We start from the raw sequence: 25,511 nt of genomic DNA, 5'->3' as shown, positions 1-25,511 counted from the left end.
GTGGACCAGTAATGATTAATTCATATTTTGTTCTTTTCCCAAAACAGAATCAAAATAATCACTCAAAACCCTCCACACAGCTTGTGAATTGTGATGTTGCATTATTAAGGTATTCTTCTTTCTTCATAATTAAACATTTAGCTAAATGACTGGGCTGTCTTAAATAGTACCTCTACAGCTATATTCAGAACATTTAACTTTCTTTAAGGAATGTTGAAACTTAATATTGCTTTAGAGGAAAGGGTATAAAAAAGGGTTTTTTAAATAATTTGAAAAGAAAAATATCATTATGTCATGACAAAAAAAATGTCATTGTTATATTCTCAAATTTTCAAATAAACAACATGATAGATGATACTATTAAGTTCACTAGAGGAAAAAAAAATCATGAATCAGGAGGATAAAAATTAATGCAGGTTTTCAAATTTCAGATAAGTTGACTACAGTTGTTAATAAGAAAAATCTCACTCTTTTTCTCTTTTTTCAAGATTTTTACAGTACACATGTCATCTAATCACACAAAGTTTGTTATAGCGATCTCACATAATGCATGCCATGTTTGCTCACATGTATTCTTATGTGTTCTCATAGAATGAAAGTATGGATGTTTCGATTATCTAGGGCACTTATTACCACGACTTGCTTCTAGATTTCTTTTTTATCTCCCTTCTTTAAGTTATATAGACCATTATAATACGGATCAAATAGAAATTTAAAGAAAATTCTCTGTTTATGGTATAGTTTTTTAATGTCTAAAAAGTATGATCTATGCCAAATAGACAATAGAAATAAAGAAACATAAGCAATTTGATTGATAATATATACATAGGAAGGGGACAAGCTAAGGGAATCAATTGAAAAATGGGTAAATATGTAATATTATAATGTGAGATATGATCATCATGATGTGTTGTCATTCGATAAGAAGGAATATATTGATATATGGTATTCAATCATGTCCATACATATACAAAAACTATTTCAAAAATCAAGACATCCTCATGCAGTCAGGCTAGCATATAAATTTATTTTTTGTTTTGTTCTTTAATTAGTTAGATATTCCAATTAAGAGAAGTGAATGATTTTTATTAGAGGTTATAATAATATTCTTTTTGGTAGAAAGGTGAAGGATAATAAGTGACTGTGACTTAATTCAGGGGAATATGCTTTTTTTAGTCAAGGTCGGCAAATTAGAAATCATATACTTGAAAAACATGTAATTTTGATCATGAATGAATAATTATACAAAATAGATTTTAAGATATTTTCAAAATCCTCTGCTACTCTACCCTAAAATATTAATTACATTAAGAATAACACTGAAAATGATAAAAAGAAGAAAAGAGTTTAACTTGTCATTTTATCTTTGATTACTAGACATATGCACCCTAAATCGATTGAGGTAATCGGCCTATGACCCTTTTTTTCTTTTCTTTTTCCAAAAAATGACCCTAATATTATCTTTGAATATGTTTTTAATCACCTTCTAATTAATCAGGTCTTTGATCAAAACTTAATATTATCTTTGAATACGATCAAATGCAAAGAGTGAGAGAACAATGAATAATGTAGGTAGATTATATTTCGGTGCCTATTTAATTGTCAGGTAACAACCAACATGGCTGCTTAAGAATGCCTTACTAGAAAACCAAAGAAATCGAAATATCAAATGAAATATCCCTTTAATCATTAATAGAAGATTACATTCAGAGAATATATAATACCTCTTGGAGATTATAAAATAGCATCAGTCCCCACTGGAAACCCACCAGCCATGTTGTGTAGTGTAAAATTAACCCAACCATGCATGTTGTGTGTTTCGAGGTTCAACTAGACAAAACTTGAGAGCCTATTCAAATAATATATCTGTCAGTGTGAGCTTGACTGAGCAAGTGTAGTCCTCTGTCCAGACCACCACAAAATAATTAATTTCTGTGTGGGGATCACAAGAAGACTTGAAAGTTGAAACACATGCAGTGATGCAGCAACCACCAAATGCAGCCAACACCACCCAACTAGTCAGGCCGACTCTTGCCGTCCAGAGATTCCAGAACTAATAATAAATTCATGCATCAGCATGCATTCCTGAGGTTATTATATTTGCCTTGGATGAGCCTCAAAATCAACACCAAAACATCAGGAACACAAGTAGGAAAACAACTAAACAAATATAGAAAATTACCATCATTTCAAACATCATTACAGTATCTTATATTTACAAGTTCTTTAAAGAAGCTTTTACTAAATAGAAAGAAAAATTATCATAGATATCTTTCTGACCCATCGTCAAAACACTGTTGTACGTAGAAATTCTCACGTAAAATCTTAAGATGAAGTTTCCAGATCTCATAATAATTTCATAAATAAAAATAATGTACATATTTACAAATTTGGGGTCCATCCATTGTGTTGGATCGTACAATGGTCCAAACCCTATAACAAATCTTGTCATTGACAATAACATGTCGGTACAGATCAATCTTCAATGTCTACATGATAGTCCGAATTGAAAAGCCAAGTGTTGGAAACAGACCATTTAGTAGTGCTTGAAAACCGCCTTCCTGACTAAACTGGTACACGAATTCAATCACACATAATAAACATAGACCGCTCACCTAAAATTTTAAGATTCTTCTTTTTCTATAAATCATAACAAAAAATGAGAATTTGCACGCCATTAAGATCGAGAATAGTATCATCCATGGGGGTCAGGGTCAGTCCCACATCTCATCATAAGAATGTAGGACAAAACCTTGAAGACCATCACACTTTTCTACTCCATGGCTTAATCATGAGATAAAAAGACTCCATTATATATTGCCATTCAACAGGGACAAGTTATACATAACACACCCAATCTGATTAATTATCAGAAGATTATTCGATTCCAATCCACAAATGCCTGGTGATTTGGAGTCGATTAGGAAGATTGGCCTCACTAAGAGTACCCAGAGAACCATAGCAAGGTATCAACAAATCACATATAAATACGGTTGTAACACAGGATCAAAGGGCTTCATGATCTGGAATTAGATTATGAGATTTCTTTCACATTACATCCGATCCTGTACCTCTTGCTTGCGATTTGAACTCTATTCGCACACAAACTCATTCACGAGATTCTACAGAGAGGGGGAAAAGAAAATATCTATCATCGTGCTGGGAAACCTCGGAGGGGGAACACTAAGCCAGAAGGAATCAATTGCCTCTACAAAATAAAAATATGTCCAGTCTAATTTATTAGGTTTAGTTTCTGTACGACTATCCGGTAGAATTCTCCTTTTAAATCTCAAAAGAAGATTACATTGATTATACAACACTCCTAATGCCCTCCTTCTAAAACCCCGTGTCTCTTTTTGTGCGCCCCTTGTTTCTCCTTATTTATTCATGATAGAACCTAGGTGCCTAAAATGATCACTTCCCCCTAATGTAAACAATTCTCAAAAGACTAATATATGCGATGGCCACAACAGTCCCTGGGCTTCTAGTTGATTTGTGTTACTTTTTCAATTCTTATATGTGATGTTTTACTAATATTTAGCATGTTGTAACTTGTGGGTGAACCCAGGGGTTTTCTCAGGCTTTGAATTTCCAAAGCCAGTTTATTATTGTTTTTTCTTCCAACCCTGTGTCTTTATTTCGTTAAAAAGGCAGGATAAACGTTCTGTATTCTTCATTACCTGTTAGAGAAAAGCACCTCAAGTTCGTTTTGTGATGTGCTCTTGGTAGCTTCTACCAACACAGTTACAATCTCTGACTTTCGAGTACTGGCCATGAGAACATCATACTCAGTTGGGATGGTAATTGCAAAAAAATTATCACTCAGCTCACTCAAACAAAGCTTATCAACAGCTGCCAGTGCGATTCGTCGCTTAAGGGCATCAGTCTCAGGATCAACGATGTAAATGGCAAAGTCTGCAATTAGAAGAATACGCCGCTTCATCTTCCCTGATCCAGTAGATTTCAAAACCTTATCTGCAAAGAGAACCTGTCGATCACCTGGACAAGGAACAACATTTTAAGTTAAAACTAAGCGAAAAAAAAATGTGTACCTCACTGTTAGACAATTAAGCTGTAATATGGGCTACGAAAGGCAGACCACTAAATAACATATAGTGAGTATGGCATGCATGAACTTTTCAATTTGGCAGGCACCTCGCAAGTCTACAGAGAGAAGTGCCAATATGAAATACTCCAAATCATACTTTCAGGGGCTAGCAAATAGATAAAAACTTGAGCACTGGTCAGAAGTTTCTTCAGGAAAAGAAACAAAGAATTACATGGGATATCGATGATTCTAATAATCTAATGAGACCAAGTCAATTCCATCAAAAGCACATCTCTTTATGTATACTACCAAAGTTCTTGATTGCCGAACTATGAGAGCATAGCAATGTGAGTCCACTATAATTTGGGCATACTCCACAAACTAGCGCATACTTACCACATTACTGATGCATGAGGGGATCATTAATTAAGGTGAAAAAGAAAGATCATGAGATATGAAGGTACGTGAAAGCAAAACTGAGATTTTCTCCACTTTTCAGAACACAAATGTTTCTTACTCAAATCAGAATGCAAAAACTCTTGTTTTTTAATTTATCCTCTTGCCTCTTAAACTCTTATGACACCTTTAGAGGAGAGTGTCATATGTATGTAAGATCACCTCTGAAGGAAAATAGTTGTGACTGATCATGTAGTCACCTCCCTACAACAAAACTCAAAAATGGGTTTTCTGGATTATGATCCATGATCCACGACCCACGTCCCCAAGTCTTGTCATAGACATTTAATAATATTTAATTTATATTATAATGTCTCATGGCCTAGTCAAACCCACGGCCTTAGCCACACCTTGGCCCAGCTCAATGCATGTGCGTGATTCATACTTAAATCTCTACTGGCATACACCACACTTAGGAGCCATCAATGTATATATAATCGATATTATCATTAGCTCCATCTAATGTGCGACTAAACAAATATGGTAAATTTACACGGATGTCCATTCTCAAGAAATAAAATAAAATCAAGTTTGATTTCTTGAAGGACTTACTAAACTCCACTTGGGTAGTTATAAAAATAGCCCAACTAAAAGCAAGTATAACTGAAATACATGTGGTGTAATGAAGCAATAGCAACACATCCACTTAACGAGAAAGAGATAAACCAATTATCTCCTTCCTTACTCCCTATTTTGGTACATATTTACTTATCACCTCCAAGTTGGAATTCTGTAATTTAAGACCTGATATTATCAAAAACTAGCTACTTAGTCTAACAACTGAACGTGTAAGACTTCCTTGTTTAGAGGCCCTGCCTCATGTTGGATTTAATTGCACTTTTAAATCTTAATATAAGCTTTCTCCTTTCTTGTAAAAACAAAATAAAAAAGTTTGATTTCATTGTCGGTGGCTCAGATGAAGCTTTCGTCTTTATTTTTCACTCATCATGGACACCATCTCTTGAAAATATATATATGTTTTTGTGGTATAATATTTACTTCGATTCGTCCTTATTAGGTTCCTTTATATGTTTCATTTGACACATAAGATATCAAGATCTTGCTTCAGTGGTGTGTCTAGTGGTGTCGGCCATGCCAAGTCCAAGTAAATTTTATTAAATTTCAACCGCTATTTTCTTTTAAAATGAACAAACCATGTTTTGAGCAGATGGAACTAAATGGAATCAACAATGTTAAATTGGTAATCACCAAAGGCACAACCTTGTTGAACACACCACTAAACCAAATTATTTGACACATAAGATATCGGGTGTGGCATGAATCTTTCATTATTTTCTCTATCTTTTATTTGCTTTTAAAATTAGGACTACGGATGTTAACGGGTCAGCTGGTTGGATCGGAAATTGCTTGGGTGTTGCGTAGTTTATGCGCAACATGCACCTACAGCGAGCAGTTGACACGAAATCTCGATAGTCCATTTCTAAAAGATGTATTTTCATACTTTTGAGAAACGAACGGCTGAGATTGAAATCTCGGTCAACCTCAACCGTTCGCAGCACAGTGCGGCTCAACACTGAAGTCGATCGAGCCCGGGTTAGATCTGGCTTTTTTATATAAAAATGTCAGGCCAATTCTAGCTACTTTCTTAAAAAGTCGATGAAACTGGCATATTTTATTCGTTAAAGCTGAATGTTATTACATGAGCTAGAGAACGTACACGCTTGCAGAAACGTAATAAGAGTGAGAACTGCAGTAGCAGAGAGCGAAAGGGCAAAAAAGCCAAAAACAATTCCAAATCCAAAGGGAAGAAACAAAATTCTTCTACCCTTTGGTCTCAACAGATCATGTTTATCCATCACTTGGATTTGAAGGGAAAGGCTCTGATGACCACCTGATGGTAAAGAGCTGCTAGTGCTGCACCGATGAAAGGCCCCACCCAGAAAATCCACTGCATTATTCACCAAAACACCCAACAATTAGTTCGAAGTGATGGTTTTAGCTGTACGTTGATAAGTACAAACGTTGCTCAAAAAAAGATAAGTACAAACGAAAAATGGATAACACATACTTGGTCATCCCAGGCGTGCTTCCTGTTGTAGATAATGGCGGCGCCGAGACTCCTTGCTGGGTTGATACCGGTTCCTGTAATGGGAATGGTGGCCAAGTGAACGAGGAACACTGCCATCCCGATGGGCAATGGTGCCAAGATCTGTAAATACCAATTTCAACATAAACCAAATCATCGACATCTCGATTCACCACCTGCTCGATGAAAACGCTAAAAGAAGCCAAACGAGGAGCAAAGAATGACTTACAGGAATATGGGAATCTCGGGCATTACTCTTGGCGTCGGTGGCAGAGAAGACGGTGTAGACAAGGATGAAGGTGCCCACAATTTCGGCTCCTAGGCCATCGCCTTTGGTGTAGCCATGGGCCACCGTGTTGGCACCTCCACCTAGCATTTCGTATTGGCTCTTCTCCAACCCCTTCACCACTCCAGCACCGCAGATTGCCCCAAGGCACTGCATCACCATGTAGAACACCGCCCTTGTCAGTGTCAGCTTCCTTGCCAGGAAAAGTCCGAACGTCACAGCTGGGTTTATGTGACCCCCTGCATATACAGCTCATATGGTTCTTCTCAGTTCACAGTCAAAAAATAAGTCTTTATGATCAAAAGATATAATTTGGGTTTAGGCTAGCTTTTAGGTTACCTGAGATGCCTGCAGTGCAATAGACGAGAGCAAAGATCATGCCACCGAAAGCCCAAGCGATGCCTTGGATCCCAACGGAAGCACACTTGGTGGGGGACCTATTCACACCCATCACGGTTAATATGGTGATGTACAAGAACATGAAGGTGGCCATGAACTCAGCAATCCCAGCCCTGTAGAAGGACCATGAACTCAACTCCCCTGCCACGAATAAAGGCACTGGAGGTGGCTCCTTGTAGTCCTTATCTTGGATCTGGGCTGCCGTCCCTATTGGCACCTTCTCCTGGAATTTGGTTGCTCCCACCCTAACATCCTCTTCTTTCCCCTCCATCTCTCTCCCTAGATCTCAGAGGATTCCTCTGACTTCCTAGCTAGCTAGTTGCTAGTTGCTAGTTCCTGGATCTGAAATTAATAAAATGAAAGCTTCGGAAATTGAAATGGTAGTGTTGAAGTTAACACTTTGAGTAGTGGTGAAGGCTGTGAGTTTGGCCTGGTTTTATACATAAAAAGGAATGCTAAATTCCATATAATTACTATACTTAAACAGTAATAATCAATCATGGGTTGGCGGAAAATCCGGCTAATCCATGCATACTCTAGATTTTTTTTTCTTTCATATCCTTCTGCGCCCCATTTACTCTCTCTCGCTCTCAAAAACAAATTAGGACAACGCACTCCATCCATTGTAGTGGACCAGTGATAAATAGTTCATATTTTGTTCTTTTCCCAAAATTAATCACTCAAAACCCTCACAGCTTGTGATGTTGCATTATGGAGGTATTCTTGTTTCTTCATAATAAAACATTTAGATAAATGGATGGGCTGTCTTAAATAATACCTCTACAGCTATATTCAGAACATTTCACTTTCTTTAAGGAATGTTGAAACCTCTAAAGATGCTATTTACAACTTAATATTGCTTAAGAGGAAAGGGTATAATAATTTTAAAAGAAAAATATCATTATGTTATGATAAAAAAGATGTCATTTTTATACCCTAAAAATTTCAAATAAACAACATGATAGGTGATACTATTAACTTCACTAAGTGAAAAAAATCATTAATCACAAGGATAAAAATTAATGCAGGTTTTCAAATTTCTTGATAAGTTGACTACAGTTGTTAGTAAGAAAATTCTCTCTCTTTTTTGTTCTTTTCAAGATTTTTGCAAGAAAATGCCATCTAATCACATAAATTTTGTTATAATGATCTCATATGATGTATACCATGTGATCTGCTCACATGTATTCTTATGTGTTATCGTAGAATGAAAGTGTGGATGCTTCAAAATTGAAAATAAAATTATTCATAAGCAATAATATAGACATAACAAAGGGACAAGCTAAGCTATAAGAAAGGGACAAGCTAACTAAGGGAATCAATCGAAAAATGGATAAACATGTAATATTATAATGTGAGATATGATCACAATGATGTGTTGTCATTCGATAAGAAGAAATATATTGATAGATGGTATTCAATCATGTCTATACATACACAAACACTATTTAAAAAACCCAAGACATCCTCATGCAGTCAGGCTAGCATATAAATTTATTTATTTTTGCTTTGTTCTTTAGTTAGATATTCCAATTAAGAGAAGTGAATGATTTTTATTAGAGGTTATAATAATATTTTTTTTGATAGAAAGGCAAAGGATAATAAGTGAATGTAACTTGATTCACGCGAATATCAAATGCCTTTTTTAGTCAAGGTCGCCAAATTAGAAATCATAATCTTTTTTGTATGAATTTTCATTCTCTATTATGTCTATTTAAAAGAAATAAGTCCAAGAATTCATTATTGGTCAAGAATGAAAAATGGTTTGGTGAATTTTATCGAAAATAAATTATGGAATGAAAAATAAGTTTGGTGTCAAAATAAAAAATTGTTAGTAAATAATAATGAGCAATATAGGAAAAAAAAAGTATTTTTTTATTAAAAGAATGTGTATTGACTATTTTACCCTCATCTTAACCATTAAATTTTAAGTAAACTTGTGCATAAATGAAGAGAATGAAATTCTCCCCATAATTCATAATAGACAATAAGTTCATTATGGATTTTTTAAGTTTTTCTATTATTTTAAATAAAAATAAAACTGATAATAAATACCAAACAACTTAAAATAATGAAAAAACCTCTTAATTGAGAATGAAAATTGATACCAAAAAGAGTCGAAGGCTTTTATACACTTGAAAAACATACAGTCTACACTAAAACATGTAATTTTGATAATGAATTAATGATAGTACAAAATAAATTTTAAAATATTTTCAAAATCCTCTGTTACTCTCTGCAGTCTACACTAAAACATTAATTATATTTAGAATAACACTGAAAACGATAAAAAGAAGAAAAATATTTAACTTGCCACTTCATCTTTGATTACTAAACACGTGCACCCTCATATAATTTTTTAATACGTTATTAATCACCTTTTAATTAATCAGGTCTTTGTTCAAAATCATGTATACTAAGATTGATTACAAAAAAAAAAAAAAAAATGTATACTAGGATTACTATCACTGTCGCTAACCCTCCAAGTTATGACTTTGCATCTACCAAAAAAAAAAAAGTTATGACTTCGCATCTCATCAATAGTTTTTTTTTTTGGTAAGGCATCTCATCAATAGTTACATTTTATGAGAAGTGGGATTAAAACTTTTGTACGATCAAATGCAAAAAGAGTGAGAGAACAATGAATGTAGTAGGTAGGTTATAATTCGGTGCCCATTTAATTGTCAGGTAACAATCACCAACATGGCTGCTTCAGAATGCCTTAGCAGAGAACCAAAAAATTCAAAATATCAAATGGAATCTCCCCTTAATCATTAATAGAAGATTACTTTCAGAGAATAATACCTCTTGGAGACTATAAAATAGCATGAGCCCCCACTAGTAACCCAGCAGCCATGTTGTGTACTGTATTAACCCACCCATGAATGTTGTGTGTTTCGGGTTTCAATTAAGCAAAACTCGAGAAGCTATTCAAATAAATTTGTCAATGTCAACTTGACTGAGTGTCTTTATTAGAATTAGAATACCAGAGGTACAGTATAGACAAATCAATATCAGGCAATAAGAAGTAGAATCACAAAGTAGTATAATCTTATGTCAAAAGCATTTACGCATATGAAATATAAGAAGTGAAAATTAAAACAGCACAAACTCGAACAGGGTGAGTTGAACTGTACGAACAATACTTTTCTTTAAAGTATTTGAGTGCCCCCGTAAATGCAAACTGGGTTGGACCTTGGCATCCTCACCTCCAAGATACAACAACTCTTTTAAATCTGAAAACTAATACTCCAATAGATTCTACTTGTGGAGGAAATATGGAAGTAGTATACAGCAGAGGAAAGGAAGAAAGCAAAACTAAGATTTTTTCCACTTTTCTGAACACGAATTTCTCGTATAGAGGAGAGTGACGAATGTATATAAGATCACTTTTGAAAGGAAATAGTTGTGACTAATCAGTCACCTACCTATAACAAAGTGGGGCCACAGATTACAAGAATCCTTAAAAGTTGAAATACACGCAGCAGCCACCAGTTAGTCTGGCCGACTCTTGCCGTCCAGAGATTCCAGACCTAATCATACATTCAAGCATCAGCATTTCTGAGGTTATCATATTTGCCTGGGATGAGCGTCAAAATCAACGCCAAAAAATCATGAACACAAATAGGAAAACAACTAAACAGATAGAAATTTAGCGTAATTCCCACATCAATACAATATGTTATAAGTAACTTTTACCAAATAGAAAGGAAAATTATGATAAATATCTACCACCTATCGTCAAAACACTGACAAGAATTCTCACCTCAAATCTTAAGATGAAATTTCCAGATCTCATAATTAATCCATAAATAGAATAGTGTACATAATTACAAAATTTGGGACCTATCGTCAAAGCTCTGATAAAAATTCTCACCACAAATCTTTAAGATAAAATTTTCAGACCCCGTAATAACTCCATAAATGAAAATAGTGTACATAATTACAAAATTTGGGATCCATCCATTGTGTTGGATTGTACAATGGTCGACCTGATCTGCTCCAATCACAAACATTGTCATCGACCATAATATGTCGATACAGATCAATCTTCAATGTCTACATGATAGTTCGAATTACAAATCTTGACAAGCCAAAGTGTTGGAAACAGACTAGTTAGTAGTGCTAGAAAGCTGCCTTCCTATCTGTTCCAATCACAAACCTTGTCATCGACCGTAACATGTCGGTATTGATCAATCTTCAATGTCTACATGATAGTCCGAATTGACAAGCCAAGCGTTGGAAACACGCTAGTTAGTAGTGCTTGAAAATCGCCTTCCTGGCTAGACTGGTACACGAATTCAATCACACATAATAAGCATTGGCCGCTCACCTAAAATTTTAAGATTCTTCTTTTCTATAAATCATAACAAAAAATGAGAATTTGCACGTCATTAAGATCGAGAATAGTATCATCCATGGGGGGTGGGGGTCAGGGTCAGGGGTCAGGTCAGGGTCAGGGTCAGTCCCACATCTCATCATAAGAATGTAAGACAAAACCTGGAAGACCATCACACTTTTCTACTAAATGGCTTAATCATGAGATAAAAGACTCCATTATATATTGCCATTCAACAGGGACAAGTTATACAAACACACCCAATCTGATTAATTATCAGAAGATTATTCGATTCCAATCCACAAATGCCTGGTGATTTAGAGTCGATTAGGAAGATTGGCCTCACTAAGGGTACCCAGAGAACCATAGCAAGGTATTCAACAAATCACATATAAATACAGTTGTACCACAGGATCAAAGTGCCTCATGATCTGGAATTAGATTATGAGATTTCTTTCACATTACATCTGATCCTATACCTCTTGTTTGCGATTTGAACTCTATTAGGTACACAAGTTATGCAGGGACTCGACCTTTGCACACAAGGTCATTCACGGGATTCTACAGAGAGGGGAAAAAGAATGTATCTATCATCGTGCTGGGAAACCTTGGAGGCTGAGCACAAGCCAGAAGGAATCAATTGCCTCTACAAAAGAAAAATATGTCCAGTATAATTCCCCCATGACGTAAAACGACAAGTACAGGGGATTTTTCACTTCCTCAAAATCCTGGTTTTAACGCCACCTGAGATCCACAAATATCAGAAACTTAGTACGAATACCATTACGTCAACCAAAAACAAAAGGAAAGCTACTTCGGTGGCAGCCCATGTTATTGCTATCAAATGCATCTCATTCAGTCTCACTTGTAAATCTCAATCTGAATCTCAAGGTAATCCAAATCTGAAATCAATGCTCTTATAGGGATAGCATGACAAACCTTCTTCTTCCTCAAATTCAACTTCCTTGACAATCTCAGAAGCAGGATTGTACTCGAACCTGCAAAGTCAGGCTAAACAATCAGACCAGAGAAGATAAGAAGTATATGCTTACCCAACATAAAACAGATCTAAGCAAACTTGGATTTGTTGGAAACCTTGTTTTATGTTCTAGCAAATACAGAAAGACCCACATAAAAGTGAAATCATTTAACTAGTCAAAATTCTTGAAGAACAACCGATTCTCCAAATAAAGAGCAAATCCATTATTTATAGAAAAGAACATATTTTCCTCAATGTCTTGTTTTTATTTTCGTTTTTCCTATCTCCATGTTTGAGCAACATTAGTTTTGCATATCCACCATTCAGCTTCAAATACCATTGCCAGTTGTATAACTATCCCGTAGAATTCTCCTTTTTTAAGTCTTAAAAGAATACATTGATTATACAACACTCTGGATGCACCTCCTTACTGCAACCACCCTGTCTCATTTGTGCAGCACAATCCTTGATTTCTCCTTGTTTATTCATGATAGAACCTAGGTGCCTAAAATTATCACTTCCCCCCCCCCCCCTATTTTGAACCATTCTCAAAAGACTAATATATGGGATGGCACAACAACAGTCACCTGAAAAGGCTAATACTAGTATGATTTGTGTATACTTTTATTTAATTCTTATATGTGATGTTTTAAACTAATATTTAGTATGCTGTAACTTGTAAGGGTGAACCCAGGGAAGTGTTTTCTCAGGTTTTGAATTTACCAAAGCCAGAGTTATTAGGAGATAAATATTTAAATTCTTCCAACACCTGGTGAAATCTTTATATTCAATTTAAAAAAAGGCAGGATAAACTACATGTATTCTTCATTACCTGTTAGAGAAAAGCACCTCAAGTTCGTATTCTGATGTGCTCTTGGTAGCTTCTACCAACACAGTTACAATCTCTGACTTTCGAGTACTGGCCATGAGAACATCATACTCAGTTGGGATGATAATTGCAAAAAAATTATCACTCAGCTCACTCAAACAAAGCTTATCAACAGCTGCCAGTGCGATTCGTCGCTTAAGGGCGTCAGTCTCTGGATCAACGACGTAAATGGCAAAGTCTGTAATTAGAAGAATACGGCGCTTCATCTTCCCTGAACCAGTGAATTTCAAAACCTTATCTGCAAAGAGAACCTGTCGATCACCTGGACAAGGAACAACATTTTAAGTTTAAACTAAGCAAAAAATACGTGCACCCCACTGTTAGAGACAATTAAGCTGTAATATGGGCTATGTAAGGCAGACCACTAAATAACATATAGAGAGTATGGCATGAACTTTTCAATTTGGCAGGCACCTAGCAAGTCTACAGAAGAAGTGCCAATATGAAATACTCCAAACCATACTTTCAGGGGCTAGCAAATAGATAAAAACTTGAGCATTGGTCAGAAGTTTCGTCAGGAAAAGAAACAAAGAATTACATGGGATATCGATGATTCTAATAATCTAATGAGACCAAGTCAATTCCATCAAAAGCACATCTCTTTATGTATACTACCAAAGTTTTGATTGCTGAACTATGAGACCATAGCAATGTAAGTCCACTATAATTGGGGTATACCCCACAATCTAGCACATACTTACCACATTACTGATGCATGAGGGGATCATTAAGGTGAAAAAGAAAGATCAAGAGTGCCACGATGAAGTTTGTACCAGTACCACATATCTGATGTGATGAGGTAGGGTAGGCTGAGACAGAACAAACACTAGCAAGGCTACAGAAATCAGAGTTGCAGTGAACCTAAATCTTAGAAAAATGGCAGAAACTTTGAAGCTGAACTGAAGTGCTGTCACAGAAGATCCAAAAGAGGCCAGCCTAACATGCATGGCCTAGTCTGTCCACTCTTTTAGTTCCATATCTAACTTGGTTATTTTTTTATGTTTAATTCAGTTATCTTTTATTTAAGTGTTTATGTTGACCTAAAATGGGCTTATTTAGGGGAATTAAGGTTGGGTTGGATTATGTTGTGTTAGGCATTTGATCACATGGGTTTCATTGTAATGTGCTACTTAGCTCGAATACAAAATAATGCAAAAACCAACTTCAAACCCAAGAACACGGGGATTGATTGCAGCAAGGATAATTACAATAATGAATACCAAATTAGATAACTAAAACATTGTTCCCTGTTTACATATAAAAGAATAAGAAGTGGAAGAAGAAGATAGAAAAGACAGGGGGGAGAGGGATGGCTATCTCAGCCCTATACTCAACCACAGCTATATCAGCTGTTGAACATGGATTATACTCCATAACTGAGGCTACCAGGCCACAAATTGATTTCTCCAAAGTCTTCTTTTCTATTGAAATGGAAAGGCCCACTTATAGCTTCGATAAAGCTTACAAGAAATAGAAAGTCTCAAAAATAGAAACTTCCTAAGAACCTCTCAATAGAAACTCCCAAAATAGTAACAACTGAAATTAGAAACAACCTAAGATTTAATTTCAATAAAATAAAATATAATTTCTAAAGCTGAAAATACAAACCTAACTATGGCTGCATTAGTATAGAACCACTTAATGGGTAAACAAAATCTTCCAGAAAGGATCTGCAAACAAAGCAAATATCAGCTGCAACACTGTTCATGTGAATAGTAACTAAACTGTGTTTTGGTATTTCTATTCTTCATTCACAAATCTATTTGGAGAGAGGCTGCATTATGTGATGCTCTATTGAACCACCAAAAACATGCTGCATTACCAGAGCAGGCTGCCCCTTGTAGCAGTCATATCCCACAAACCTTGCTGGCAGGCTCGGGATTTATTCATATGGATACATATTGACTTGTGGTCTACATCACTCCTACTGTAATATAATGAACAAAATAATAGTTAAGAATTAAAAGGTTGGAACAATGTCAAAGGAATTTACATTCCTTTTAAGTAGAGAAATGTGGGTGTCAATACAGTTATGTAACAGAACAACATCAAAGGATATTATATTCCTTTAGATACAGAAATGTGGGTGTCAATACAGCTATGTAGCGGGACTAAGTCTAGGAACAAGGATGCAAGAAGATCTAAATGTAAGAAGAGAAAAGGCAGAGAAAATTTTGGGGAATAAGTGTAAAGAAAGAATTTATCGTGGGGGCATGGTGGAAGATGCAATTGACCTCTGAAGAACCATTGGTTGATGGATAGAGTTAGAATTTGAGTTTGACCACAAGAGACAGTTATGCGACTATGCCAGGAAGCCAACCAGGGAGGATAGTATGTTCAAAGTATTAAGGGCTCTGTGTTTCTCATTATATTTTTCTGAGGGAGGGAGGGGGGGTTGTTTCATGTTTTTGTTGGAACACTAAGGGAGATTGATCAATGTCAAACGGAGAAAGAAAGATGAGGTGGTTACCCTAAAAATTGAAGGAAGAATGAGGAGTAAAGGAGGGGGTTGGGATTTCAGAAAACAAAGGATATTGAAACAGCAACAAGGAAAAAGAAAAGGAGAGTGGGAGGGAGGGGAAGGGACAGGGAAATTCAAATTGTACCTTGGAAAGGAAAGGGAGGTGGAGGGATTTTTGGCTTTAATACCAAAATGGTAGAGGTCAAGTGCGAAAAATATAAGCTATCTGATATAAAACTCAAAAGTTGCAGAATCACGCACATTGCCTAACACTTATCTTATTTTCATTGGCCACTTGCAGAGAAATAAAGGAAAAACAAAGACCCCCTAACTAGATTATAAACTGATATTAGCTTGCAGTCATATTCTTTCTGTCCTATAACTATTACTAGTATACTAAACATCCGACTCAGATGCAGGAACATCTTAAATACAACTAGTTTCTTCGTTGAAAACCCCATCGTGTATGCAACCATACATGCATTGATATGGCCAATCTTATTGTCAAATGTGATCATTCTGCAAGTCAATTCTATCATCTTCTTCGCATTTATCTGCCAAATATTGAGTCCACTGGACGCCAAATGTGATATTCCTCTTCAATTTTGAATTTTCTTCCAAATAACAACCTTCCATTATGCCTAAGGTCCACCTCAAGCCAACAAGATTATGTAAGCATGGTAAATTATCAAATTTATACTTAATCTAATAACATAGGGTTAAACATTGGGTCCATCAAACAAGAAGAATGATCTTGAGACTATCCCAATCAAAGTCGATATCACTATCTCATTGATTGACTGGATCTGATTGCTCATTTTGCAAATGGAATTACCAACTCGGCAACTTTGCATAATCATGCTCTTGTATTGTTTGTTATTCATGTTTAGAAATATAATAATTATTTTATTACTACAGATATACTGGAAAGACAAACTTGAGAAAAAGGGGAAAGCAGACTTCTTTTACTCAGCAAAATATAATGAGAAGAAAGGAAGAAGCCCTTGAACTGTCTTTGATGCAAGGCTAAAGACATATTGTCGAAAGAAGAAACCCGCGGGGTCAAATCAATAAATGGTCTAGGAATACAACCTAAATTAGTCCATGGTTTTTATGAGCCAAAACTATTCATAGAGTTAGCCAACATATTATGGTTTTCATGGGCAAGACCTAAACCTAGGTCTAGTCTAATATGAATGAAAACTTAAGAAATGTTTCGAAGTCAACAAATGCGGCTGCAGTGTGAAAATAAGAACTCTATTGTCTTTGCTAACAACTTCATGATCTTCTCCAAAGTAGACTTCTCTTCCATCTCCTCTATTCTCCTCTATTCTCCTAGCCCTCTCCCTCTTTGAGTCCCTTTCCAGTCTTTGCGTTAACCTCAACGAATCTTCTCTCTTTCTTTTGGGTGTTCGGTCCGCTCCTCCCTCTAGCATCTCACTGGCTTTAGGCTTGCTTCCTTCCCTGTGGTCTACCTAGGCCTTCCCCTCATTCTTGGTAGGCTCACCAACCACCATTGCACTCCAATGCTTGATCAAATCCGCAAAAAACTTCAACTCTAGAAAGGTAAACTCCTCTCCTTCGCCAATAGAGTGGTGCTCATCCGTTCAGTCCTTCAATCTTCCTATCTCTACTGTGTGGCATATTCTCCATCCCCAAAGCCACCATCCGGGCAATGAGTCCCTCTTATGTGCCTTTCTCTAGAAGGGCCAAGAGTCCACTCATTTCCGAGGATGGTTTGGGTATCCATCATCTCCATGATGTCAATATGGCTTGCCTTCTTAAACTCATCTAGAAGATTGCTACCAAGCATGACTCTATTTGGGTTAATTGGGTTGACTCCTACCTTCTCAAATCGGACTCCATTTGGATTGTCCTGACCCCCCCAACCCCTCTTGGGTCTAGAGAATGCTCCTCCTCTTGGGACCTCTCGCTCTCTTTACCATCTCCACCCAAATCTCCTCCGGATCCTCAATCTTCTTTAGGCTTGACCCGTGACATCCGATGGGTATCCTCTTCTCCCCTAGGGCCCCCGCATTGTTTACGACTCTTGCATCCCTAAGTCAGCCCCCTCTCTCCATGTTCACCACCGGTGGTTCTTGGTCCCCCCATCTCCCACCCCTGTCTCACATAGTTTTGGTCCTCCCTCCCCCTCTTGGATATTTCCCGTGACCTTACTGTTTGGGTCCCTTCCCCCCTCCAAAACCTTCTCCATCTCCTCAGTCTAGAACTTACTTCGCTCCCCTTCCCCCTTGTCCCCTAGACCCCTTGGTTTGGTTTAAAGGACACATCTCGCGCCATTCCCTTGCCCTCTAGAGAGCCCTCAACCTTGGTCTCCCAACTCAGGTTTTTCTTATTATTCGTCACATCCTAATGAACCCTAACTGCATCCTTCACTGGAATGGTTCAAAGGACCTTGGGCACCTTTTCTTCACCTGCCCCTTTTCCCGCCTCCTTAGGGGAAAAGCCCTAGCCTCCATTTGCCATTCGAGACACTCCTTTGGTTTTACTCAAGATTGGTCTTGGATTTTGAGAAATTTTACGGGCTTATCTATTTGTGACCGACTCAATAAGCTGGTCTTCAGAGCTACTATCCATCACCTGTGGTGGGAGCGAACCGTAGGAGATGGGCTTCCAAATCTCGATCCTTGGACATGATTTGGAATGTCATCCGTTGATTCTGTTTTGATATTTCTATTACATTCCAGTCTATTCCTCATCCCCTAGTTGTTGATACCCCAAGGAACACACTCATTGTTGTCTCCTGGGGTCTTAACTCCTCTCTTCGGCCTCCCTCTTGAAGACTGGTTCCCCCCCCCCCCTTGTACATTCTTCTTGTGGTTTTATTTAGTTATTTATTCATCCAAAAAATAAAAGAACTCTACTGTCAAAGAAACTTCCCTTTGTAAAGATTCGGGTAGTTCATATTAGATATGAGATAATACTCTTTTATACCTTGGGTCTACAATTTTCCTTTGTTGGTTGATATATTTAATATCTCTATCTTTAGATAGGCTATATAAAAGGACCTATATAACAGGGTTGATCACCTCACTCATGAATTGAAAACACTATTTGCTTTTGCAAGTCATTCTTCTCTAACGAAAAACTTTGTGTTTGATTAAAGTAGGTTGGTGTTCAATCCAATCTATCCACCTAGCAGTGTAAAGCCCGGGTGCTACTTCATTGTCCTTATTGTTCTCTCACTTCCCTCATATTGTTCCCTCACTTTCCTCATCCACTAACAAGTCTATTTTGGTGATTAATCTTCTTTTTTTGGTTACCAATCATATCTGCCCAGCTGCTTGATATCGGATTTTCAGGGTATCTTTCTCATTTCTCTTTGGATCTGCACTTCATCGTAGCTCAATTTTGATCCACAATCTTGCCCCTACTATGAATTACACTTCTGACCTTGTTATCATAATGTTATCTAATCAAGTGTTTGGTAGCTGGATTCTATAGAATCAGTTTCCATAGAATCTAGATTTAGGATTTAAAGAACTGTTTGGTTAAAAAAATAAATAATAGTGGATCCACTAGAATCATATGGTTTGGTTAAATCTACTTTTTACCCTAGAATGGATTCAAGGTTGAGACATCTCACCTAAACTCAAGATTGAATCCAATTTTTAGACCCAGGGTATAAAAGATGTTGATTCTAGAGAATCCAATTTATCGAGTTTTTCATCGCAAGAAACGAACAAGGTTGTTCTGCTTTGGCTCTTCTTCTCCAACATCAAGGTTTCTCACTCTCTCAATCACTCTCTCATCTAACCAAGGATTTCTCTGAAGGTGGCTCTCTTTGTATCCACTTCGTTGTTGAGGCATCATTCTCGCTGCAAAGTTGGGAAATCAAATTTGATAAAAAATTATTGACTATCACTAACAAGGTATGGATCAAGAAAACCCTAGTTTCTCTCTTTTTTCTCCGGCTTTTTCTGCATGGGAAGAATTTGGTTTTATCTTGCTTGTTTAGAGATTCTGCTTCGTGTTGGAATGTAGGCAGAGTTTTTCTTTGTTCATCTACTTTTGGTTTTATTTTCTTTTACTTTATTTGGTAATTCGTCACAATTCCATTTGGTTTACTATAAAAGGTTTTGACATGCAAAGCGTTTCCGAAGGCGTCCTTTGGGTGATCTCATAGTTCCTATGGGGTTGGCAGGTTTCAGAAGAGGATTGCATATTGATTTGCTTATGTGATACTCACATTTCAATTGATGGAAGCTGATTTAAATATAGTTTGAAACATACCTCGTTTTAATAGATGTGAGATGAAGCCAGCCATAACTACTTCTGGAAAAGAAAATTAGCCAGGGAGGATTATTTAAGGCTTAGGAGGATCTTTCCAGGGGATACTTCATTGAGAATAGGGGCTGGTGCCATTATCTTTGCTGAATCTTAGAATATAGTTTTAAATGGATACCATGGAAGCTGCTTGGAGAAAGATCTTCAAACATCTTCTCTATTTTCTTCTCTATTTTGGTTAGAATGACTGTAAAATGTTTTAGCTTAGCATTGAGTATCTCTTTGCCTTGCTTCAATTTTCAGCGTTCAGATATTTTGGGTTCTTAGAGGAAAATTCTGTTTTAGAGAATGAATCAGTTGTTTTCTGATGGTATACTATAAAGCTATAATTGTTAGAATCATGTACTCCTCATGCTTCTCTTGCAATGGATGTTCCAAACTTCCAATTGATAAAGGAATCCAACAGTAGAATCCAATTCAGTTTTTGGATCAAAATCAATTGATATACCCTTTTATTTATCTCCTTAAAACTGATCAAAGTAGGAAATAAGCCATTCTAGAACCCCCTGAAGATACCTTCAACTATTATCAAAGTGGTAGATACAAGACACCTTTATGTATGGAAGGAATCACCCAGATGTATTCAAAGCAGAGAAGCCTCCACCATTCTTTCCTTTGGAAACTGGATCTCATATTTTTATCACAAAAGGAGACTAGAATTATTTGAGGTGTTTGAAATAACTTAGAAGGATCTCTGCTTTCTTAAGCAATTATTAAGGGAAATCCTATCTGAAGTGCATTTTCTCCAAGAGAGTCAGAGACTAATTTTGACAGACCAGGTGGCTCATTTGAGAATTTTGATGGTGAACAATGAATCTAAAAGAAAGTCGGAAATTGTTATGCTTCTTTGTCTGTAATTTCAAAAGCAAGTGGTCAAAGAACCATAGTGAATCTCCTGCTGTGGTTGCATCAACAGCTTTGCAAGTCATTCTATAAGATTTTATTCGTCTTCTAGCAAATAGTGGAAATTTGGTATTCTCACTGTCAGGCTTAGATCGATTAGATATAGTTCTTCCTATTTCCATTTAGTGACCACTGGTCCTACTGTGCCTGCCTCCTTATGTTGTCTTAAAGGGCAGTCAAGATTAGGTAACTTTTGTTCTCTTCCATACAGAAATGGCCTATCCTATCAGTATAAAGCACTGTGCCTTTAAAAAGACAGAAAATTGCAGTACTGGTAAGTAGTAATAGTAGTGGTAGCAATAGTGGATTTCAGTGGAAGTTGCTGTAGAAGAAGCTACTGAAGCAGTAGAAGAGAGAGGAGGAACAAAGAAGCAAGAAAAATTAAAAATAAAGAACAGAGTAGAAGAGAGCGAGAGGAAGAAAGGAAGAATAGAAGAGGCTGAATTGGGGGGGGCTGATTTCTGTATCACTTGAAATGGAAGAAGGTAAAAAAGTGTAACTGCAGATGCCTCTGGTATCACTTCCCTATTTCTCAGGGGATTTTTCATTCTAAGAGCTACTGTGAGCAGAACTATGTTTAACAGATAAATCTGTTCTGGAATTTTTATTTTTTATCTTTTAATTTCATGTTTTAAGAGTCTAAGCTGTATACCCATCCATTACTAGTTTCATGAATCTAACTTTCATGTCAATTACTGTTTCATTACTGCACCATGTAGAAGAGAATCTATGATTTCAAACTCACTACTTGCTGGTTCATGGTTAAATGTTATTTCTCTTCCACAAGGACTCAGCTAAATCTCTTGGTGACATCACAGCTCCTTGAGTGATGGTTGGTGCACTCTCTCATGAAGAGAAAACCTTAACCCCACCCCACCCCACCCCACCCCACCCCCCCCCCACCCCCGGAAAAAAAAAGAGCATCTATCATTTTGATATAAACAATTTAAATGTTCAGCCATTTTGATATAAACAATTTTGCATGTATATGTAGGTGGCTAATTTACATGGACACGGTACATCATGTTATGAGTTTTCATATATCAGGGACGGAGGTGAAGGACTTCACGGCTACAGTGTGATGATATCCAACCGAAGTTCTGTTTGCCATTTATCCGAAGGTTGAATAAAAAAATCCTTCAAATTTGCACTTGCTGTTGCTAAATGCATTCTAGCTAATTACCATTTCCCCATGTGAGTCTTTAGCTCAAAATGGAAGAGCATCTAGGTGTGCTCCTAGAAGATGGTGGTTCGAGCCAATCAAGACCATTGGTTTATCAGTAGGATATTATATAGTAGTTATCTTGAGGCAATGTAGCTTCTTCTTTTTTTTCTTTTTTGATGAAAATAGATTAACATTAACAAAGGGAAAGTAGTAGATCAAGGCAGATTAACATTGCAGCCCTCTCCCAAGTATAAGTCCTCACACATTTCGACTCAAGGGTAATAAATTAAACTTAGACTGTGGGTAATGTTGCAAATGAATAAATAAAACTAATTGAGTCTAATGGTGTTAGTAATTGGGGGTACGGCTGATAAATTGGGTAACTCAAGGATGGTGCTGAAAAATTTCATGTACAAAAAATATTTTATCATCTCATAATGATGTTAATCATATTTTAAAGAATTTACAAAATAAAAAGTTTATATTTTGATGCATTTTATAAAACATCATATTTCAATTCATAGTGATGCACTTAGAGAAAGTTGGATTATTTTAATGTTAAATCCTATTGATGGAATTAAGGTTATTAAACATATATTTTAAATGATTGAAGCCTAAATCCACATTAACCAAGCAATTTTACCAATAGATTCAAGTTCTAGACTCATTGCAACCAAACAGTTTTTCAAGTAGATTTAGTTCTCAGACTCAGACTAACCAAACAGTTTTTCCACTGCAAACCTGATTCTAGAGAACCATATTCTATTGAACCTAGATTGCAAATCAAAGCATGATTCTACAAAATCCAGCAACCAAACGCTTGGTAAAGTTACTGTAACATATCACGTTTTGTCCCACTTTTGATTTTGTGCTATAGCCTATAGGTAACCTTTAAAATCTGGAACACGTTCCTGTGAAAAGATTTGGATTGGCTACAGCTTTGATCTTTCAAATATAGTACCACATTAGTCTAAAATGAAATATCAGATGCAGTATTATTGAAGTAGCAGATACTGGTGAGACAAACAACTTCAAGATCAGTTGTAAATTTTACTTCCACTCAATAGAAGCAACTCTTCAAGACGTAAATCAAAATAATCAAAGACCATAGGCAGGGATTTTCTTCATCAGCAGATTAAAAGGAGAAGCTGAATGGAACTTACAATATTTCAGGAGGGGGGAAAGTTCAATTTTTTGTTTCAATCCAACAGAAAGAGCTTAAAATGTGACAAGCATCCATCAACAACCAAAACATATTCAGTCGATCATCCACGAAAGCAGTATGATTTATACTTTCCAAAAACAAGATCCAGCAATGAATCACAATCTCATAATAAAATATCGACAAAATATAAAAAATAATTCTGTTCTAACAAGTACCTTGCTTCTCCAATATCTTCATGAGAAAGGGTTGAGAAGGAACATCGAGATAATCTCCTTGATAGTCTCTGTGAATCGAAGCTCTTCTTCTAACCTTGACCCCCATGAAAGGCTCTTGATCTTCTGGAATGTTGTCCTGGGGAGGTTTAAACTGAACTCCATCCTCCTCTTTGGCTTCTGGGGTTTCTACGACGTCGTCATCAGGCTCAGGGATCTGGACATTAACTCTCCGCAACGATTTGAATTTATCCATTGCAAAAGCGTGTCGAAATTTTGCTCTTCAAAGGATAAAACCAGAAACCCGATTTGCTGTCGCCCTTCACTAAGCACGCTCTCGTTTTTTTTTTTTTTCCTTAAAAATATGAAAGAAAACGCGCCACCCCACAGCTCCCGACCGGTGACCGGTGCGGCGCGACCCTCTAGATTCCTTCCTTCCTCCAGACGGTATACAGCTCGCGCTTCTCTTCTTTTTTTTTCTTCCTTTTTTTGGGGCCGTCTTTGGCGTCAGATATTCAAACTCTAACCACTTGGTTGGCACTTTTGGTTTTCTGCCAAGTGAACCACCATTCAGGATTTTTTTTTTTTTGACAATGAGTTCATCCGGGCTAGCTTGCGCGCACTACTACTACATTTCAAAGCGCTTTTTATATAATTAATATAGGCGGGGCCCTGGCTCCTAAGGATTCGAACTTTGACCTCATATGTGGAAGCGTTGGGCTTTGCCAACTGAGCCACCCCTCGGGTTGCCATTCGAGATGCTCAGGTGAACGTGGATAAATGCTAGGCATTCACATGGAATCAGTCATACAGGACTCACACATGATGAACCTTTTTTAGAATAAAATTTGTTACCTACTCATGCAATATTACTATTTAAAATAAGTTATGAGAAGTGATGAGAAATAATATATATAGTTTTAGAAATTGTATTTAGTATAACCTTAAGTAAAATTAATTATAATATAGAACTTTATGTAATCAACCTTATTTAATTAGGAAAAATACATACTATTATTGTTTTTCTTGTAATATATACTATAAGTTTTTACTGTAAGTTATGTAATGTTACCTGGGAGACCCTCTATAGGTCTTTGTCTCATACATGTAATACCTTTTTCTTCCAATACTTATGCTCTTCTCATTTTATTATGGACTCTTACTCCAAAAAAAAAATCTTATTATGGACAAAAAAACAATAAAAAAATAAAGAGCTTACAATATATTCTATCGTCTTTTGTTACAATGTATATTTTATCTTGGTCAAAGAATTTCAAATATTACACCATTGGTAACCTATGATTGAACTAGAAATTCCAAATGTGAGAATGAAATTTGTTAGTTTGTCCACACAATCGTAAGTTCCACCTTCACTTTTAAATATTCACAAAATAACTTGTTCTTAATGAATTAATATCAAATTTTAACATAGATTCACTTAAATATCCTTCTCCATGTAATGTATGTTTTGTTTATCAATAAAATAAAGAAAGAAAAAAAAAATCTAACTTTTTATTATTCATATAGTGCATTTTCTGAGGGTGAATTTTCATGTACTGACATGCAAGCACGTGATACTAAAAATTGTTTTTTATTTTTTACATTTCTATTTTCAAGCTCTTTTTTTTTTTATCAATTATCGTTCTCCATTTTGCATATTTAAAGAAATTAATAGAAATATAATCTATTGTTTATCAATTGAAAAATGATTTAGTTATTTTTTTCACGATAAAAATAAGTTGTGTATGTCAAAATGAAAAAGAGCTTGAAAAATAATAAAAACATGGTAGGAAAATTAAGAACGTGTCATTGGGAGAGACAAAAATAAAAAACAATAGGGTTTTCATTAAAAAA

General features: G+C 36.2%; 2 protein-coding genes across 2 annotated transcripts; both read right to left on the bottom strand.

Moving 5' to 3' along the window:
* Positions 1-6,123: 6,123 nt before the first annotated feature.
* Positions 6,124-7,788, bottom strand: LOC149027726 (putative aquaporin PIP1-4). The gene is made up of 4 exons (XM_089147294.1): positions 7,177-7,788; positions 6,781-7,076; positions 6,534-6,674; positions 6,124-6,413 (listed from the first exon to the last, which is right to left on the bottom strand). The coding sequence occupies exons 1-4, from the start codon at positions 7,505-7,507 to the stop codon at positions 6,321-6,323; spliced, it is 861 nt and encodes a 286-aa protein (XP_089003420.1). The 5' UTR covers positions 7,508-7,788; the 3' UTR covers positions 6,124-6,320.
* A 3,908-nt stretch (positions 7,789-11,696) lies between these two features.
* On the bottom strand, positions 11,697-23,964 carry LOC149027725 (myosin heavy chain-like protein). Its single transcript, XM_089165346.1, has 4 exons — positions 23,661-23,964; positions 13,387-13,705; positions 12,515-12,573; positions 11,697-12,319 (listed from the first exon to the last, which is right to left on the bottom strand). The coding sequence occupies exons 1-4, from the start codon at positions 23,911-23,913 to the stop codon at positions 12,288-12,290; spliced, it is 663 nt and encodes a 220-aa protein (XP_089021472.1). The 5' UTR covers positions 23,914-23,964; the 3' UTR covers positions 11,697-12,287.
* Positions 23,965-25,511: the final 1,547 nt, after the last annotated feature.

The sequence above is a fragment of the Hakea prostrata genome, chromosome 1 (assembly GCF_041222555.1).
Source record: "Hakea prostrata isolate BN-2017 chromosome 1, UWA_Hpros_2, whole genome shotgun sequence".
Lineage (NCBI taxonomy): Eukaryota > Viridiplantae > Streptophyta > Magnoliopsida > Proteales > Proteaceae > Hakea > Hakea prostrata.
This window is presented reverse-complemented; position numbering and strand designations above follow the sequence as displayed.

What these genes read in the sequence shown, in the direction of transcription:
- LOC149027726 (XM_089147294.1), bottom strand. Translation starts at nt 7,507, where the DNA reads ATGGAGGGGAAAGAAGAGGATGTTAGGGTGGGAGCAACCAAATTCCAG. An exon ending in TTGCACTGCAGGCATCTCAG is followed by an intron (nt 7,077 to 7,176) that starts GTAACCTAAAAG and finishes CTGTATATGCAG; the next exon opens with GGGGTCACATAAACCCAGCT. An exon ending in AGCACGCCTGGGATGACCAA is followed by an intron (nt 6,414 to 6,533) that starts GTATGTGTTATC and finishes TGAATAATGCAG; the next exon opens with TGGATTTTCTGGGTGGGGCC.
- LOC149027725 (XM_089165346.1), bottom strand. Translation starts at nt 23,913, where the DNA reads ATGGATAAATTCAAATCGTTGCGGAGAGTTAATGTCCAGATCCCTGAG. An exon ending in GAAGATATTGGAGAAGCAAG is followed by an intron (nt 13,706 to 23,660) that starts GTACTTGTTAGA and finishes TTCCTTGTCCAG; the next exon opens with GTGATCGACAGGTTCTCTTT. An exon ending in GAGGTGCTTTTCTCTAACAG is followed by an intron (nt 12,574 to 13,386) that starts GTAATGAAGAAT and finishes CTGACTTTGCAG; the next exon opens with GTTCGAGTACAATCCTGCTT.